At 40.2% G+C, this 20094-nt stretch overlaps 1 protein-coding gene and 1 long non-coding RNA gene across 5 annotated transcripts in view; one reads left to right on the top strand and one right to left on the bottom strand.

The window, feature by feature from the left end:
* Window positions 1–20094, top strand: part of LOC118452494 — an 82704-nt gene that overhangs the window by 49893 nt on the left and 12717 nt on the right. The window contains exon 3 of the long non-coding RNA XR_004842264.1: window positions 16582–16706. This is a non-coding gene — a long non-coding RNA (uncharacterized LOC118452494). The remainder of the gene's footprint in view (window positions 1–16581; window positions 16707–20094) is intronic.
* On the bottom strand, window positions 2753–18625 carry LOC104127941 (protein-glutamine gamma-glutamyltransferase E). 4 transcript variants are annotated; one of them, XM_035896127.1, is made up of 14 exons: window positions 18524–18625; window positions 16443–16610; window positions 15896–16138; window positions 15208–15326; window positions 14566–14694; window positions 12900–13077; window positions 12600–12735; window positions 11607–11710; window positions 10889–11134; window positions 8486–8791; window positions 6588–6745; window positions 6211–6344; window positions 5028–5182; window positions 2753–2781 (listed from the first exon to the last, which is right to left on the bottom strand). In XM_035896127.1, the coding sequence occupies exons 1-13, from the start codon at window positions 18531–18533 to the stop codon at window positions 5035–5037; spliced, it is 2079 nt and encodes a 692-aa protein (XP_035752020.1). In that variant the 5' UTR covers window positions 18534–18625; the 3' UTR covers window positions 2753–2781; window positions 5028–5034. The 4 variants fall into 4 exon arrangements, with proteins under 4 accessions (XP_035752020.1, XP_035752021.1, XP_009638949.1 ...); XM_035896128.1 differs by lacking the exons at window positions 2753–2781; window positions 18524–18625 and adding an exon at window positions 18118–18199 and having other exon boundaries at window positions 4847–5182; XM_009640654.2 differs by lacking the exon at window positions 2753–2781 and having other exon boundaries at window positions 4848–5182.

Genomic DNA, 20094 nt, shown 5'->3' with positions numbered 1-20094 from the left:
ATGCATAGTGAGAGAGTATCTGTCTTACATGAATGAACAAGAGGTATTCAAGGACGTAAGTTGGAGCTTTTGACAAATCGGTCTGACTGAACTTAGCTCTGTCCAAAGTGACAACCGGGCCACTGGGATTCCTGTTCTAGCAGGCGCCACTTTCATGGCCTAGAGGAATTCTGATGACCTACGGTGTGCTTGGAGTTCTGCAATACCAAGTGCCCTCCTGCACACATACCATTATTATGGTCTGTGGTTTAAAACCCATAAAGTGGCTCTTGCCACCTCAAATGGTAAACTACCTTTTTGGCAAGCAAGTATGTATATTATCTTCCTTGCAAGATTGTTTTCCCTTCAGTAGTTCATGTTCTATTGCCATGCTCAAACTCAAGCAGTTATACTGTCTTCAGGAGCTCTGAGAGGCACCATCTTCTGTATTTATGTCTACCCTATGAGACTCCACAGAGTACACCTGGAGCATTGTGTTGCAAGTTTTAGCAAATGCTCAGGGCAAGTACCTTAGTGAAGATTCTTCCAAAACACTTCTATTAATGCTAGTATCATAAATGAGGTTGGGGGGGGGGGAGGAGGGACAGTATGGGGGGACATGATCACCATCATTTTAAAGGGAATTCAAAAGAAAACAATAACAACAACAAAAATGTGATGGAAAGGATGGATTGAGGCCTGTGGCACCCTGGACTATTATGGTAGGGAACTTTAAACAAGCTTCCAAGTCTCTTCTCTCATACCATACAGCATAGCAATGAAATACTAAGCCAGATCTGAAACAATAGAGCTGCATATTAAACTACAATTTAATCTTTGAAGAAGTAGTAAAAGTAAAATCTAACTTAAGCAAAAAAAGTGTCATAGTTAAATTCAAGAAAGAAGGATACTTTCTTTGTAGTCTAAGACCACAAAGAAGTAATGTGAGTAAGCATCGATGGACTTTAAAAGAGAATCTTTAGCGTGACTATTTGGAACAACAGTGAACTACAGCAGGCTGCTGCTTTCCCTGCAAAGCAACATTTAAAAAAACTATTTGAAAATTATTGTTTTGCAATTAAAAGAGAGAGAACTCTGCTTTTCAATTGCCCAGTTCAATAATTGTCTTCATTTTACAAAGCAGAGATATTGTCATTACTGTTTTCCTTTGGTAGGGTTTTAATGTGTCTTTGAATCACCATCTATAGGCTCCATGCTCACAGCTCCATTAGGATGGATTACACTAATTTTACTAATACAAATCATAACACATCTCTGAAATAGCATTTAAAAAAATAAAGGGGTTCTAAAAATCTCAAATATGTCTGATAATAGCAACAATAAACCTTGGAAAATGAAGTGCAAGAACAAATTACAATATAAAATTTCCTTCGGATAAGAAATCTGAGCAGATACCTACAGGGCATGTATCTTATGGAAACAGTCCTGAATAAAGTATCTGCTGAATGACTGGAAATGACATGCAGAACTCACCTGCCATTCCCTCAGCTTATGACAATTGCATACAACTTCTACTTTGTTCTTCAAGGATGTCCAAGTCACATTAATCATAAAAGGAAAAAACCCAGCAATCTTTTCGTGCTGGCAGCTGAAACTTGAAAGAAGGGAGAGGTACTTAGCAGTTGTTATTAATACCTGTAGACTTGTCAAATGAATTAACTAGTTCCTATAATATATGTATGTCTAATGCCAATGTTCCTACTCAATGTGGGTGTAATTATGGGAGGAGATACCAAAATTACTTACTCAGAGGAAATGCGTTCTCTTGAATCCCAAGACAAGAAGAACTTCCTACAGAGGATAATAGGTGTGCCATGAATAAGTTATCGTTAAGGATGAGGAAACAGGGAGTGTGGTGGGACGTAAAAGCCATATGAAGGAAAAAGGAGCGTTTCCTGATTACTTAACTTCCAGATTGGTTAATGTCACTTCTGGTTTTGTTCAACACCTGTGACTTAGTTTTAGGTTTAGGTTTTTTGGGGGTCTCAAATTACCTGACTTACGTGAAATGATAAACTCCCACCAGAAACAAATGTCTGTTTATCTGTTATGTTAGCCAGCTCCATCCTACTATTTCAGCAAAAGTTTTATTTCAAAAAGAACCCCCAAAATATTAACCATGAGTAGTTTTTATCACTGCAAACTCTAAGCCTGTCTATCTTCACAACTGTGAATATATTTCTTTTTATTTTTGTACCCTCACTTAAAAGTGGTAGGGTAAATTTTAAAAGGTAATGAAGTGACATTGCTGTGGGGAGGAATATTTATCGGTTTAAGATTATGCAGCTCCACTGATCACGTTTTAGCACTCAGTAAAGACTTAAAATATAAGTTACTCTGAATTTTAAGGTACAAAGAAAAAAATGAAAAAGCAGAAATTAAGCTCCAACAGCTGTTTCCAAGGTTGATTTTACCAAAAAATTGGCTTTTCGCACCTTTTTGAGAAACTTTGTCTTGATACCACAAAGACTAAAAGAGTTTACTTATGACATTCATGCTAGCCCTATCCTGAAAGAAGAAACACTAAAACTTTTCACACCTGGCAGAAGGTTATCTGGTATTGTATATCTCTACTTACGTTATAATTCAGAGGTCCTTCTTCCTCTTGAAAGTTTCCAGGATGTTTAGGCTGTCAAAACTTGTTCTGGGAATTGCCTCAAATGGATTTGATTGCCGTTCAGAGCTACTTTAGTTGGTCTTGTTCTCTTTTCCTTAATTCGTATTCCTTGGAAACCATAAGAGCCACAAGCCTCTGATGTTACCTGATCTTCACACACGGCCCTAGTGAGAAACCGCATCGACCAGTTCTTAAGTTCAGGCATTCAGTGCTTACAGTGATTGCTTCAGACATTACACATTGCTCCCACTGGAGCATGACTATTTCCTCTTTTCTTCCTTGCTACTCACCTAAGTAATTAAATCTCAGAACACTTTTTCTGTCTCCACTGCAACCACCTCCTTTACCTCTGTACGACACGCCCACAGCGGTGTTCACCATGCCGCCAGAACCTCTCTCTCAGACTGGCCTACATCCCAAACCAGCACCTGCTGGTCCGCACCTTCACCACAGCAAAGCATCAGCAGCTGCTTTTGTAATCCCTTTGGAATGCAGCGGTCATGGTTCCTCAGTGACTAATGATGTAACATTGTCGCAGGTGTTTTTCCTAGCTCAATTCCACCCACCCATCATCCAAAATGGTTCAAAATATTTTGTTCCTCTTTTTTCCTTGTTTCAGAGCCTTGAAATTGCTGTGCAGTCTGCTAACTTTCACAGAAAAACATACTCTTTCATTTCATTCATCTCAATACTTTTGTCTAGTGTTCAAGCAATCCACTATTGTATCCTCGGGGTAACCATACTGCACCTTACATTGTATTGTTGCTATTCTTTACTAGCAAGAGGAGATCAGTATAACTTCCACAAAAAATGTTGCAGAATCCCTTCTGTGAGTCTGTAGCCAAGTAGGCACGCATTTAGACACATTAACTTTACGTGCATGTGAAGTGTTGCAGGGGAAGGGTGTTGCCTTCCTTTTAATACCCCTAGAGGTCCAATTTGCGTGCTTCTCTCATTTCTGCTAGTGCAATTCTTGACTCCACTGTTGTTTTCATGCATACAAGAGAAGTAAAAAAAGTCATTTATTGTATATCCACCTTCTAAATCCCAGGCTATGCTTGAGCTTGAACTTCTACTGTTTGGTCTACATGATGACAGCTCTTAGCTCTGGACAGCCTTGAGGAACACCAGGAGAAAAAGAGAGGGCACCACTGTAGGCTACTTGTATAGCTGCTCTGTAGCTCATTACGTGTCTGCTATGGTCTTGTACTGACATCATGAGTCGGTGGCATCCATGGCAGTGGGAAAACTAGGTGGCTGCGAGTACCCTCCTAAAGCAATTTTGCAGGCTACAAGGACAAAAGGAGTTTGTAGCCAATCTGAACTTGGGCTGCTCATGTAACGGCGAAGATTCCCTATGGCAAGTCACAGGTACCCTGTGCCATGTGGTGGAAGTGGGGGCACAGAGCTGGCTCCAGGCACTTGCTAAGATTTTACTGGCTTCCTGGCCCAGCAGTCCAAAGCGCAATAGCACAGTAACTTGACTTTCCATTCACTTTATCTACACAGATCATTTTCAGTCAGAGACTGACTCACTGTTGTACAATTATTGGCCATAAACCAAGTCACTCACTGGGCTGCACCTAGTTCAGTTGTTCCTGGAACCCAGCTTTTGGCCCATACCTATCCTCCCATAAAGGGTTTAAATAAGCTTTACTAAACTTGAACTCTGAAAGATTACTTCCTGACACACAATCTATAGTAAAGAATTCCTAACTCTTCTCAAGTTAAAATACCCTTAGACCTAAGATTACCTTTCCTTTGATTCCCAAAGATGACTTTCAGCAAGTGCAAAATATCAGCATGCAGAAATATCACGTATGTTGAGCTGGGCAATTATCTCAACATGTTTGTCAAATGGCTCTCAAACTCGACACTACCCAAATTCCTTTTGAACATTTTCTATGCCTCACTTAGTCACTGAGATTTACCAAAAAAGGAAAAATTTCAGGACAGACTTTGCAGCAAAAAAGACAAAGCTAATTGTCATAAATCATGCAAATCATCCTGGCTACTTTCTAGTATCACAGTTGCAGTAAGGAGAAACACCACGTTGGAAGCCTGCTGTATAAGGCTTTGAATGTGTAAAAATGAGTTTATGAATATTTGTGCAGAGATGTCTGAAGCCAGAAAGATTTCCAAAGAAAACCAGACAAAAGTCAAACAAACAGTCTCTGAACAGAAGCTCTTTTTAATAACACGGACACTCACAATGGTAAATGAAGAATCAACTATTCCTCAGTTTATTTAAAATTGCAATGTAAAATTTTAATTATATGATGTTGGTAACCCCTTATCACAGGAAGTGAGGATTTTGTTTTGCAAATTTTCTCATTGTTTTCTTACAAATACAAGATTGTCTTATGACATTTTCTTCAATTTATACACACACAGACTGTTCATTGCATACCTTCATGTTAGTCAATCACATTTACCATCTTAAAGGTCTTGATATCTGTAAATTTATCACAGGAGAAATTAACAAGTAGATGTTTGGGACCCGTCTCAAAAGGGATGAGTTTCAACTTTGTACTGGATTTCTCACTGGCTTTCAGTGGTGGTATGCTAAAAATAGGAAACAAAGGGAAAAATACAAGCTGAAAACAGGCTGGAGTTTCTTCACGATCTCCCATCTTAAGACTTCCTATCAGCTCAGTGTAGGATGGCCATGAAAAGACCATATAGGAATTGACTATCTGTTATGTATTTAAATACTCAAACCCATGCATTAAAGTCTCTCACAAATAGATTATGAAGTGACCCAGATAAGCACACAAAGGGGGACATACTATATCATATGAGCTAAAACTTCATGCAACCGAGGGTGTAAAACACATCACTGAATTATTAAAAAAGAATAATCTGAGACCATGAAGAATGTTAATACAAACTCCTAAATTAGAATTGATTATAGCACAAAGAAAACCTGAGTGTTTACACAGCAGGAACTTCTAAATGGAAGTTAAAATATTTTAAAACAGTAGATTTTGTAAGTCTTGGAAACTCGTGTTTATGGTTTTCCCAAATAGCCTCACCCTGTCATATTGTCTTGTCTTGCTTGAGAATAAAGTTGTATGTGATAGACAACATGAGGTTGCTAAATGCCCTCAGGAGACCCTATAAATTATGGGATAGACCATTCCTAGTTGCTGAAGTGCAAATGGCAGCGTTAACTTGCTGGGTATGTTTGTTTGTGTTTGTCTCTGTGTGTGTGTATTCAGTTAAAGAGCACACTCCCATATTCCAGGTATTTTTTAGAAATAACTGCATTTGCTAGCATATGTCAAAATTTGTGTGCAATTTTGTGTATGTGCAAAGTGAGGGGCAGTCTGAACATTTAATCTTTCTGTTCCAGTTGTGAAATACTGAAGGAAAAAGAGCAGGACAAAATATAAAATCACCAAAGCATAACAATAGGAGCCTGGGCTCTGTAGTAAAAGGAACCTATTTTATTTCAGTTTTCTCGTTTACCATCTCAAGTTAAAGCAAGAAGAAAATGCTGTCTCATCACATTGTTTGGTTCCAAGTCATCCATGCCTACATTCTTGCTCATGTATCTCTAGTGGTGGGAAAGAGGCATTTCTTGTACTTACTCTATCTCAAGGATTCCTCTGAGCAGGTCATTGCCTTCTACCTGCAGCACACAGTTCATCACTTCTGTATCAATAGGATTGGTAAATATGACTTCCACATCCACTTCTTTATTCACTTTTGCTTCACCAAGTACCTGTGCAAGGAAAACGCTTGAAAGGCCAGATTCTCAGTATTCTTTTTTTATCCAAGCCTTCTCAGTCATCAGAAGAGGAGATATTATGACATGCAGTCATCGGACGAGGAGATATTATGACATGCTATGATGGACGATGGCAGAATGTGAGCAGAACATTTCTTTCGGGGGAGAAAGTGCTTATAAGAGCTCATTTTCCCCTTTCTCTGCCACTGCAGTTAGAGCAAAGGGACAGCAATTTACCTGTATGTCGATGGCAGGATTGTCCAGGGTGATGTCTCTTTGCACGAGCACTTGAATCCCACCTTCTACGTGACATAAAGCTGTTACCTGGATTGTGTTGTCTGTAGTTAACTTCTGCTGATACTCAATATATGGTATCTTAATGGGAAATTGCTTTTCTGGAAGAAAAAAAAAGGAATTGATACACACTTTTGTAAGCCCAGAGTTTCATACCTAATGTTAGGAATTTTTTTTTTTTTTTTTTTAATTATTCTGTGTTTGGGACTAGGAAGGCTTTCATCAATCACTGCCGAACTCAATTCCTGTAAATCTATCAATTTGCTATAGAGTGAGTGATTTCTTCAGTGTCATCCCGCCTCCATTCCCCACTACCATATTGCCTAGCTTGTTTTCCTCCCAACTGATCTGAAAGATAAGATAGCTGGAGTTCAAGGAGTTTACCAGTGCCACTCCATTTGTTATGGGATATACTCTGATAGACCTCATCAGGCCTATTTGCTCATGATATATTGAGACGAGCTGAATGACGTCTTTACATTTCTTTTATCTTTTCTATCTGCTTTTTATTATCGTGTATTTTTGCAGTAGTTTCCATGCTGTAATTCAAATCAAGGAATACTGGATGGGAAGAGATCTCCTCTGTCTCTGAATCCAGGCAATTCTACATTTTTGGCCATGTGTACAATAAACATCAAGTTCAGAAGAACTGTAGAGTAGCTATGCTTCATGCAAACACTGTGAGCCACAAAGTACGACCCAGCAGTATTCAGCAGATGAAAAAATACAAGAAAAGATGATGTCACCTATGCAAAGTCCCACAAAAGTAAGCAAGAAAATGGGGGCAATGTGAATTTCCTAGATACCTCCGGTAGCAACAGATTTGTTAACTACAAATCCTAGCAAATAGAGCATACCTCCAGAAGAGGGCAAAAATCTCTTTAAATGGTCCCTGCCATCAGATCTGGGGAAAAACCTCTCTGCTGACTGTAAATTCAGCCACTGGTTTGACACAGCGTGTGTGAGGACAGAACACCACAAGTTGCCTGCGTGACCACAATGCCATTAGGCATATAAACTCTGTCTTCACTGAGAGTCCAATTCCTAAGGCTTTAGAGGAAGCTGATAGCTCCCAACTCCAGAAGTCAAATTACTTATTAAAAAATGAAATATTATTTCTGCTTCTCACTGGTGACTCGAAGCCTAACATTAATACAATATAGTATCAGTAGTGATTTGATGATCTTTCAGTTCGCTTTAGAGCTGCCGATATATCTATTATCCCAAGCTCCTAATGGTAACTTAATTTCGTCTTTCCAACAGTACTCATTTTTAGGTAGAGAATTTCTTCCATAAGGTTATCAAACTCCATCTGAAAAAAAATTTAAAAAAATCTGAGGTCCTTTACTCCTCAACAATTCTTCAATACAAACTTTCTTTTCTGTGGAGCTTAGCGGGCTATTTCTGTTCCTCACGCGTTAATTCTGTTCTAATGTGCTAATGCATCAGGTTTCTCATTTCTGCTGTTAGCCATGTCCTGTTACCTTTCAGTAAGGCCCCTCATAATTGACATTTACCTGGAGTTGATTTCTATGCTTTTATGTGGTCCTTATCTTTTTTAATGCACATTTTGTTAAATGAAACTTCATGTTTACTCACCATCTTCTTTTCATTCCTGAGATACACTTTCCAAAATGTGAATAGTACTTAAGGAAATGATGGTGTGAAACATGCCTTTTTAATATGTTTATAAGTGCAACATAAGTTTTTTTCAGCCTTTTCTGCCTAGAAATTTAAGATTGCAGTTAGAGCTTTTTTCCCCCCAAGTTGACCAGCTTCTAATGCCCATTTACTGCTAAAACAATTATACAATTATGATTAAAAGTTATTTGAAGAATTACCTTCCCTAGGAGACAGTGTGACAGATGTGGAGTCCTTCCAGATCTCATGAACTGGTTTTCTAGTGTACACAGTGCTCCAAGCAGTCATATTTACATCAACAGTCTTGGCATCAGACTGTAAGTTTGCAAGAACCAGAATGAGATTGAGATCTTTGCCGACTTTTAAAGGACCAGCCACCTTGAACTTCCCTGAGATGTCAGGCTTTTGATCGATTTCCTGTTGTGTCGGTGCTGTAGGATCAAATTTATCCTCAAGTCCCAGCTTCTTACGGGCTTTTTTAAAAATATCTCTTTCTTTTGTAGAGCCTGTCAGAGAGAACCATGAAAATTATCCTCAACAGTTAACGTGCATCTCTTATTTTACATGACTGGTAGAGACAAGCCAGTAGAACGTAGTGTCTGTACTTACAGATGAACAGAGCCTCTGTCTTCCAGAGCCACACCTAATTTTCTGGATCTGCAGTCAGTACTGTCACCCTAATGCCCCTCTAATAGCATTTTTGTAACACAAAATCTTAAGTCCAAAGTTTCTCACTCTTCCCATTTCTATCCCTTTTTATGGTTGTAATATTTAGAAATGGAAATTCTTATTTGCTAACACAGAAAAAGCCCCTAATATAAGGCAAGGCTGATGGCACCATGTGGTGGGCTGACTCGGACTAGCAGCCATGCGGTTGATGCACCAGAAGGACGGGATGTCATCCAGAGAGACCTGGACAGGCTGGAGAGGTGGGCCTGTGTGAACTTCATGAGGTTCAACAAGGCCAAGTGCAAGGTCCTGCAACTGGGTCGGGGTAACCCCCAGTATCAGTACAGGCTGGGGAAGAAAGGACCGAGAGCAGCCCTGCCGAGAGGGACTTGGGGGTGCTGCTGGATGAAAAGCTGGACATGAGCCGGAAATGATCCGGGGGCTGGAGCACCTCTCCTATGAGGACAGGCTGAGGGAGTTGGGCTTGTTCAGCCTGGAGAAGAGAAGGCTGCGGGGAGACCTGATTGCGGCCTTTCAGTACCTAAAGGGGGCCTATAGGAAAGATGGGGAAAATCTTTTTAGTAGGGCCAGCTGTGACAGGACAAGGGGTAATGGTTTTAAACTAAACCAGGGTAGGTTTAGACTAGATATAAGGAAGAAATTCTTTACAATGAGGGTGGTGAAACACTGGAACAGGTTGCCCAGAGAGGTAGTGGAGGCCCCATCCCTGGAAGCATTCAAGGCGAGGTTGGACGAGGCTCTGAGCAACCTGATCTAGTTAGCGGTGTCGCTGCTCCCTGCAGGGGGGTTGGACTAGATGACCCCTAGGGGTCCCTTCCAACCCAAAACATTCTATGATTCTGTGATTCTATGATTCAAACATCCACCCAGCCTCCCATTCACTCCCCATTCCCACAGGATGGGGAGAAAACGGAAGGCGAGAAGACTTGTGGATCGAGATAACGACAGTTTAACAGGGAAAGCAAAAACTGCACACAAGCAAAGCACACAAAGAGGAATACATTCAATACTCCACATCTGCAGGCAGATGTGCAGCCACTTCCTGGAAAGCAGGGCCTCAACACACATAATGGTTGCTTAGGAATACAAATGCCATTACCACGAACACCCCTCACCCCATTTTCTCCACCTTTTGCTGAGCTTTTATTGCTGTCATACAGTGTGGATTATACCTTTGGTCAGTTTGGGTCAGCTGTCCTGGCTGGGTCCCCTCCCAGCCGCTCACCACCCACAGCCACTGTAGCCAAAACATTGGTGTGTTATCGATGCTTTTAGCAGGGCAGCTATGAAGAAAGTTAACTCCGTCCCAGCCAGAGCCAGTACACAATGGAAGCTAGTTATTTGGGCTCTGCTTTATCATGCTTTTCACCCTTCTGATACATATTTCCAATAGCAGTGTTCATTCTTTGTACTTGCAAATTCAGTTTATGTCTGTAGTTTTTTTTTTTTTCCTGCACTTTCAAATCCAAAGATCTGACAAGTTTACATGCTGTTTGACCCCTTGAAAGAGCTGCTTTTCCTGGGCCGAAGTGCTAACTTAGCTTAGGTTTCTGTGACAGGCCTTTCATCCTGCTGTCAAATAACTGGGCTGTAGACTAATTCTCAAAAAGCAGAGGCAGTCAGTAACACATTAGCAACAGGCAGGCAGACCAGTGAATGCTTTACTCGGGAATATTTGGACTTGCCTTATTTAGGTCCCACAAAGCAGCTCCATATCAAAAAGGGCAAGGCAGTATTTTTTTACTCTTTACCTTCTCTTCCCTTTTCTGTTAGAATTGAATAAACTGAGTTTAAATTTTGCTCCTACCTTATAGAGGCCCAAAATTGCTCAATAAGCGACTCCTAGCCTAACATTTATATGCATTTGGGAACAAAGCAGCTATGTAACCGGAAGAACTAGTGTTTTTATTTACCTTCTTCATATTTATAATCATTGGTGACATCTACGCGATCATCTCTACCAACTGCCTTTGTGCTGATGAATTGGCCAATTATGGTAGACTGAGAGAATATTAATGTTTTCTTTCTAGTTGCGGGGTCATAATTCCAGTACATACAGTCTGCATTCACTTCTGCAAATACAAATGGGCAGTCATAGTCCAGATCTACATCTCCTTCTTTGATGGCATTCCGTGAGGCAGGACCGCACTGATAAATTCCTACAGCATCAAGAAAAAATAATTTAGACCTAATCAACTCCTTGACAGTAGGCAGATTATCAGACAGATATTTATCAATAACTCCTGAATTGCCTAGTGCTGTTGTCCCATTCTAGCCCTTTCATCCACATAGCCCCTCATACCAGGCCAATCATCAATGTATCTTGTGTTTATTCTGAAGGTACACTTTATTTATTTTATATTCTTTGATTTGAAATAGCTCTGGATAACTCCATGGGAAATACAGGAACTGCTGCAAAAGAGTGCTCCTAGAAGTCTAGTTTATTTCTTGGCATCTACAGATGTTCTGAGACTTTTCTAATGTGAGAGATAAAGCATTCGTTTCTGCTACTCTATTTCGGAGCAGGATGAGAAATTACTTTTACAATGGTTTTACATCTTTGTTTCTTCTCTCTGAAAGTGATTGAATTTATAATTTTTCAACATTATTCCTGAAATAAAATCTGTGTACCTCCACTTTCTTCTTGGGGAGTTGCATCCAGAACTTGCCATCCACTGTATGAGGGGCCCAAGTCACTGCGGGAAAACCAGCTTTCATTCCAGACATGGAAATTCCTATGTGCAAGAATGAACAAAGTAAGCTACTAGTATGTGTGTCTAAATTCCTGTTCACATCCGTTAATCAGCCATCTTTGTTAAATGTATTGAATGCCTCAGTTTGCATAGGTTCTTATCTGAGACTGACCACTTCTGCTCTGATCTTAACTGTATTAACTAGATAGGAGCTGAAAATTGCATTGCGGAACAGACATAAATGTTCAAGGGCAGAAAGCAAATGTCTTGAGCCTGTTTTTCCCAAAAGTCCTGAGTACATGCACTTTCTTGGTTTTAGCTGTTATTCTTACAGCACAATGCTACGGTTACCGTTACCGCTTATATTTAGAATAGGTCCAGGACAAGCAAGGGAGTAAACAAGACAATAAGTGAGGGACTGCACCTTTTCTTTGCTGAATGCAAGCTTGTTTGCATTGCATTTGATGCTTAATAGTGGCAATAATTAAATTATTTTCATTGCAAATGATGTCACTGCAAAAAAAAAAAAAAAAAAAGGCAGGGAAGCTGGTTCTGTTGAACTTTTACAGTTTAACGTGAACTGTTTTTGAAGAACCGTTCCAAACTAAGTCAAGTGCCACTGTTTGATATTTCCAGTGTAACATCACAAATTTTCAGTCATCTGTGGCATTATAACTGTAACTTTGCATGCCCTGGCTTCAATTAGCTGTTGTAACTCATGTCACAATTCTCTGTTTAACTGAGAGTGAAAACGCCAAGTTTTGTAGTATTATTTTGTAGTATTTTTTTATTGATCCTCTGTGTGTGTGTGGTTGTTTTCAAGGCAATTTTTAAGAAGGTAACAAAGCATTTGTCGTTAGAATCTATACTCTGCACCTGAAGACTCTGTAGGCATTGACAGGTCCTACTATTAAATATTGTAGAGCCTTACCATATGCTGTCAGCTGCCCTGTCCAAAGGATTTCCAGAAGCATCGTAAAACTCATCCACACGCAGATTTCCATCTGCATCATGGGCAGAGCTGAAGTTTGTAATTGTACGAGTGGGAATCCCCAGACATCTAAGCACTAAAGAGCAAATAGAAAACCATAGTCGGAAAGGAGTATTTCTGGAATATGAAGTTTCATATAACATACTAATGTCTTGAAAGGCTTTCATGTAGGAATTATTATTTGTGCTTCTTTTAACAGAATCTGTGCAGTGCCAGTTATGCGCATGACATAAAACATACCTGTGGTCAGTACCGCTGCAAAAACCCAACATTGTCCATATCTAACAGGTTTGAATCCTGATTTCTTCCAGTTTTGCAGGATTTCACCACTTCCAGTCCAGCTGCCTGGGCTTTTCCCACCCTCATAATTTCCACTCCAGTTTCCTAGCAGTACCCCTTGGTCATCATTGGCATTGACCTGTAAAAATATTCACTAAATTTATGATGAGATAAATTAAGAGTTTATAACAGATGTAGTAGCAGTAGGGGAGCAGGCAAGAGAAAAGCCTCGAATGATATTTTAGTGGACAAAAGTTACTGCTTCATGCAGCTGGCCTTTAGGAAGCAGCCTTATCTTTTCAGGGATATAAAATATGTGCCCTCAAGAAATGGAGAGCATTTAATCACTGTTTCTCCCACTGATATACAGTAGCACTAGGCAAGAAGGCAAACACCAGTTTTCCGTGAACCTTCCTGACATAAGGTGGGAACTTTACCACTGTATGATTGAATGGGGTCATCAAAGCATACCATGCAGCTACGCTTTCAGAATGTGCTTGGATCATGAGGTAGTGTGCTCTCAGCAAATCTGCATTAAATTAGGGGAATTGGCTGACACAGCAAATGGGGCACAGTCACCTTGAAAATCTTGGGTACTGTGTCAATAGAAACCTCATTAAGTTCGGGAAGAAAATGTGTATACTTCAGAACCTGGGGTAGAATAACCCCATGCATTGGTACAGGCTGGGAAGCAGTGGGCTGAGAGGCAGCCCATCTGAAAGGGGCCTGGGAGTTACGGCAAATGCCAGGTTGAATTTGAGCCCACAATGCGCTCTCATCGTAAAGGGAAAGCCCACGCTAGGCTACACTGGGAGAAGTGTGACCAGGAGATTGAGGGAAGCTGTTAATCCCCTTCAATTTTCCCTAGCAAGGCTGTGCCAAGAATCCTGTCTCCAGTTTCGGGTCCCTCAGTTCAAGGGGATGTTGAGACACTGAAGAGGGCCCAGGAGGGAGGGCTACCAAGACGGTCAGTGGCCCTGGAGCACACAAGTCTACAAGGAGAAGTCGAGAGCACTGGGTTAGTTCTGTCTGGTTAAGCACTGGATGAGGGGAATGTAATAGCAGTTTACGACTACTTGAATGGAACACACTAAGTTGTCAGAGTCCAACTTTTCTCTGTTCTGGCAGGTTGTATAACAAGAGGCAACAGCAGAAAGTTGTAGCTTGGGAAAACCATATATTTGATATAAGAGAAAAATTCCTCATTAAGAGGGTAGTGCAACTCTGGACCAGTCACCCAGAGAGACCATGAAACCTCCATCCTCGGAGATTTTACAAGGCAGCCTGACAAATCCATGGCTGAGCTGATCTAGTACCACTGCAGTTCCACTTCAAATGGGAGGCTGGGTTAAAGACCTCCCAGGGACCGGTCCCTCAACATACCACCCCGTGTCTTATACTTTTGGTTTGACTACTGGATATCAAAGTGACAAGTATCAGAGATACCACAACTGAGATAAATTCAGCAGACTCAGATCAGGCAACCACCTAGGTGTTTCTCTGGCTCACATTTCTGGTGCATACAAACAGTGGCCTGAAATTTTCTGAGAAGCATCTTCATGCTTGCTTTCACTAGCCACTTTAAAAGAACAGTTAGTAGTTTGGAATTTCTGAACATGTTGCTTACCATTGCACTGAGAACGCGCCCCAGATATTTAGGGTCATTTCGGTGAGATACATCTGTGGCAGGATCCTGACGATAGTTTAAGCTTCGATCCAGCATAGAAAGGCAAATATTGAGAATATCTCCCTGAAACTACGTTATAGAAATTAGTTAGTGCTTTGGAAACGCAGATTATGCCACTAAAAGACAGGATAAGTAGAGCCATAGAAGTGTTTAATGGGTTTTTTTTAATCACCAAATGAAGTGCTTCAGCTCAGCCAGGAATTACCATATAAAAACTTGGCCTCAACAAACTGTGAAGATTACAACTCAAAGAGCTTTTCAAAACTGGGAAACCTGTGGACCTAAGGCCAGGACTTCGCCTTTCAGCTTTGCTACAGTACTTTACTACCCAGCACACACTAAGGTTTCTGCTGGCTGCATCTCCAAGTCCTAAGTCATACCACTGACTAGTCAATTACAAATCCTCATGTTAATCAGTGTAACAGGGCTTGGCACAAGTTTTGATTTCAGTACCAGACTCCTGCTCTTCAGAGGTGTATGACTGCGATGAACTGGAAAAAGCAAACAAGCCCTGATCACCCAGTTCATGTGAAAACCAGAGCATGAAATACTTACTGTCTGGTGTTTCAGTGCTGCATTTACCTGGCCAAAGTTCCATCCAAAGCTGTTGATATGATTTTTATTGCCCGCAAAAATGATGCCAAACTCTTCTAGCACATATTCCTCACACTCAGCCTTGTTAGGCATGAACACGTCATCACCTGAAAAGCCAAAACAGAGATATGTGCAACCATAGCAAGCAAAATAAAACAAAGCCTCAGGAGCCTTGGTCTTCATCACTAAGAATGTTTGCAGATATCCCCCCTTTGCTGTTCTTGCTGTTATAAACAGATCATGAAACTCAGGATTTCCTGTAATTAGAGAAAAGGGTGGAGGGTCTGAGTGAAGACAGAGGTATGACGCTGTCAAATCTGGGAGAAGATGGCAGCTGGTAGGTAGGACTCTCTTCTTGATTCTAGAGAGACCAGACACACTCTTCTAACCTTGTGGAGAAGTAGGAAAGCTCTGACAAAAGCAGAACTTAATCTGCTTAAGCAGAACTTAATCTTTTAGGGCAAGGAGCTCTCTAGAAAGTACATGACACAGAGCTGCTTTTGTATACCAGAAGGTCCTAAGAAACTGTTAAACCCTTTTCTTTTCTCATTGATACGTTACGTGGTGAATGTTCGGCCCCCGTATTAAAGGAGTATAGATCAAATGGAGAAGCTGCAAATATTAGTGAAGCTACAAGCAACTTAGTTCTTTCAGGGGAAATTCAACATGTTCATACCTGAAGACCAAGGATTAAAGAGCAAAACAAAAGTGCCAAGGCTTGCTGAAGAGGAGCTGCCACTTGAAGTACTTTGAACACTCAGCTTGTAACGTCCAATGACAGCATTAGGTGGGCTGGAAATGGAAATGCTCACAGAGTTGGAACTGGTAGACTGTAGAACTGCACTCCAGCTTTCCTTGCTCATGGTGCTGGAGATACCAAATGTGGCCTGGGTCTTAGCCGGCTTTGAGGGTTTTGGACCTTTCAAGGAAAATAAACAACATTTTTTTCCCTACTTGCTGAAACAGAGATTTAGTCATCAACAAACAGAGCAGGGATGTAACCCTCCCCTCAGATGAATTTGTGCTACATGTTGGAGACTGAAGGACGCTATCACTGCTAGCTGAGATAGGAGGAATACAACAAACACCTCAAACAGTTCCATAGCTATGTGAACCAACACGTTGGCTCCAAAGTATTATCTTGCTGCCCTATGGTGCGTATCAGGTCAAAAGAATGTCACAAGGCAGTATTACTCTTCTGCAAAAGACATTGGAAGCCATACCTGTTTCTGCGATGAATGTTAAGTTTTGCTCAGGCTGTTCGGTTCCATTGAAGCTGACAGTGAAGGCCTGTCCTCTCCTCACAATCAACTCTTTGCTAGAAAATTTACTTGTGTGGTGATCTCTTGCATTTTCTTTTAGGTGCCAGTTCATGCTTGGATGCGTTGCAGCTATGAAAAAGTGAGAAGAGCAAGAAAACTTGAGGGTATATCCAAGGAGGAAGGAGCACAGACACACTCTCAAGAACTGTGTGTTACTTTCTACAGGTAACTAATACCCATGTGAGGTTTCCACCAAAAAGAGAAATAATGTATTTGGAGCATTTTGCTTTGGTTTGGTTTTTTTGCGAGAGAGAGAGACTCCATCTTGTGTAGGCTGTTAGAGATTATCTGCATCATTAAATATAGAAGGAGTAGTATATCTGGTACTAAAAAAAAAATAAAATCAGAAAGGCATCTGAGAGGAAAGAACCATGAGATAATTGGATACTTGTCAGTTACTTGGATAAAGAATCTGGCTGAACTTCGCTAATACTTTGAAGGTGTCATCCATTCCGAGACAGGGTGTTACACTAACAGAGGCACAGCCTTGCTGCCTCTGAGTAAGAAATAAAGAGACCTGATTGAGCTGAGAAACAGTTCTGCATTTTAAACCATGACATATGATTTCTAGCCCCATTTACGTGTCATGTACCTCTGATATAACTGACAGCTGCTATCTGTTGGAAGCACCTAACAAGAATATGTTGATGGACACTGGGATGTCACTTGGCAGTGGGAGAGATGACAGAACTGGACAGAGAACACTACTAAAATAATGTACGTGACATAATATGTTGCAGAAAGCTCTTGTACTCGACCTATGGCTTCAATCACAGGCCAAAGAACAAGCCCCTGAGATTGGTTTGGCTCTGACATCATCAGAGCCTAAGGAGAGTTCTCCAGTAGAAGACAGCTCAATGGTTTAAATTAAGTGCAGAAGTACAGAATAAAAAGATATTTTTCTTTTCCTAAGGGTACTGTGTGCTTTTAAAAAATATTTTTATTATTCTCCATCCTCCCCTTCTCCCCCTAAAGTGGAAGAATAGGAAAGAATAAGAGTGTGGTCCCTAGTAGTGGACTACATCTACCCTGTGCCATTATTGAGTAAAAAATCATTATCCCATGTTCAAGTAGATTAATTAGTGTAAAGATTTTTTTACAGCATGACCTTAAGTTTATCAAGTTTAGGCAAGCCTTGAAATAACTACCTTAGTAGTCTTAGCAATATAGTCATAGTTCAAATGAGGGGAACACCTTTCTTTACAGTATCGAGGTGAGCAGCACATACTTGGATTTTTTCAGGAACGTACCTACTTTAAAAAAAAAAATCTTCAGAAACTCAGGAATGAAGCACATCTATTGTAGAACAAGCTGAGGGGTGAGGGAGATTTATCTTTAGAAAGGCAAGCATTATCTGGCAAGGTGGGAAAAGCAATATGGGACCATTTATAATAATTATTAAACTGGTCAATTTGCATATGTATACATGTTAGCATGTAAGCAAAAAAACCCAACCCGCTGCATCAAGCAAACCACCAAAAAAAAATAAAATCCCCGAATTTTTGTATCCTCTCTGCCTTAACTTCGGGGTTCAACCTTCTCTGCTCATTGTAGCCTCCCTCAGCCTTTGCAATACCTTCTTCGAGTTCTGCTTTGCTGCTTCCTCCTATGTCAGATTTATCGGTCTCTCGTTTGCACTTGTCTGTCAACTTCACATAGCAGCAGACTTTCCTTTCCTTCCTATTTGCAAAATACAACATTTTTACATCAAACAATATACCTGTTCTCCCAAATCTCATTCTGATAAGCTTGCTTTTCCTGTGCGCACAATAAGTGAAGAAATGCAATTCCTGTGAAAAACCCTTTTCTGAACTCTTGATGGAAGAATTTTCTCTTCCCCTTTTTTTTTTTTTTTTTTTCTTGGATCAAAACTCCTTAGAGAAGTGGTCATCTTTCAGTGTCCATTACAGAACTGAATATGAGGTATGGATGTAAGAAAATAACAAACAGAGCACCACAGAAGGGGCTTCACCCTTGCTCACCTTGGCCCATATCTGATCAATACGTCCTGTATTAAGCAGCTTCGGGAGCTTTCCTCTGAATGGCCTCCTCTACTTCTGTTGACTCAAGGAATGGTTGGTGCCTTTCACTTCTTTAAAAAATCTGGGTATAAAGTTGTCTGTTTGCAATATTTCCTGTGGGGGTGGAGCTTGAATAGCCTTCTTTGCTCCCCAGCCTTTATCTGACCAATGGGGCTTGAGGATTCATTTTTTATTAATTTTTCGCTCTCTCAGACCCACATCCTGACCTCATTTTGTTGCAACTTAACGTCTGAAGCTTGGACAATATTTATCCCTAACAGACTGGCCACTTGTTAAGAGTTTCTCAATGTATTTAAATTTATAAGAATTTCAGCATTTAGTTGCTTTTCTTCCTGTTATAATAATAAAATTATAGCATAACTCCTCTTTGCACCACATTGTTTGTAATTTGGATTACTTCATGAGCAGTATTTACAGTGACTTTTTCTTTACATCAATTCACTGAATCCATTGTTTTCCTGGAGCTACTTTTTTTTACCCTGCTGCATTGTAGTAGACCTGTAAAATTCTATGTACTCAATGCACAGTCTTAAGGATGCCTCTGAGTGGTACCCGTTATGCTGGACTGGCCACAGCTATAGGCCTTTCTAAATGCAGAGTTTTAATTGGCTGGACTCAGTATTCAGCAGCCCAAACTGTTCTATTTTCAGGTTTGGATCGTGTTTGGAAATTCTAGAATTGGAATTTGCCCAACTCATTTCATATACAGGCATACCTTATTCGTAATTCCTATAAAAAGGTGTTATTAGAAGAAACCGTTTTTAACTGCATATAATTCAGACTGCTGTTTTGAGTCTCTGTTCATTAATATTTAATCTTAAGAGGGATCATAATTTTATCACATGCAAAGCACAATTGTGATTTTAAAAAGATAACTTTAATTCTTAAATTCAAAATGCTTTAGATTTTGATTTTAAAGTGTGAAGTCCAAACTTTAGAGGTTTCAGATGTTAAGCTACGCTCTCCTACCCATACTTTGTAAATTCTCTTAAATGACACCCTAACAATTTTCTGAATAAATTTGCTTTAAGATTTCAGCCTATCCTTGGATACATAGCAAACTGTTTCTCTTTGACAGAAAGATTAGTTACTGTTGAAAGAAAAAAAAAAAAAAGTCAGTGATTATTCACCAGATAGCTGCTGATGCTTATTTGGTCACGTGTTTCACCTTTTTTTTGTGTGACAGCAATAGTGTGCTGGATATCATTCTCCTATAGGTCAATGGCATAATTGGGTTTGGTATTTGATGGTATGATAGTATAGTTATAAACAGCTTGTTCCAAAAAACAGATACAGTCCATTTATTCTGGAAGACGGTATGGCAAGGAGAACAAGTTGCGTCTGTTGCATCAGCTTCTGGCGTTTATTCCTAAATTGCCTTGCAGGCCTCTCATGTGCTTTGTTTGTAAAACAGATGAATGATACATACCGGACCTTTGGATTATGGGTGAAGGCTGAGAATGAGGGTTGGATTAATGGGAAATACATTAACACTAGCCAGAATACTAGTC

Source organism: Egretta garzetta, unplaced genomic scaffold (genome assembly GCF_000687185.1).
Source record: "Egretta garzetta isolate BGI_Z169 unplaced genomic scaffold, ASM68718v1 scaffold356, whole genome shotgun sequence".
In the NCBI taxonomy this organism is placed as follows: domain Eukaryota; kingdom Metazoa; phylum Chordata; class Aves; order Pelecaniformes; family Ardeidae; genus Egretta; species Egretta garzetta.
Note: the sequence above shows the minus strand (reverse complement) of the source record. Positions and strands in the feature narration are given on the sequence as shown.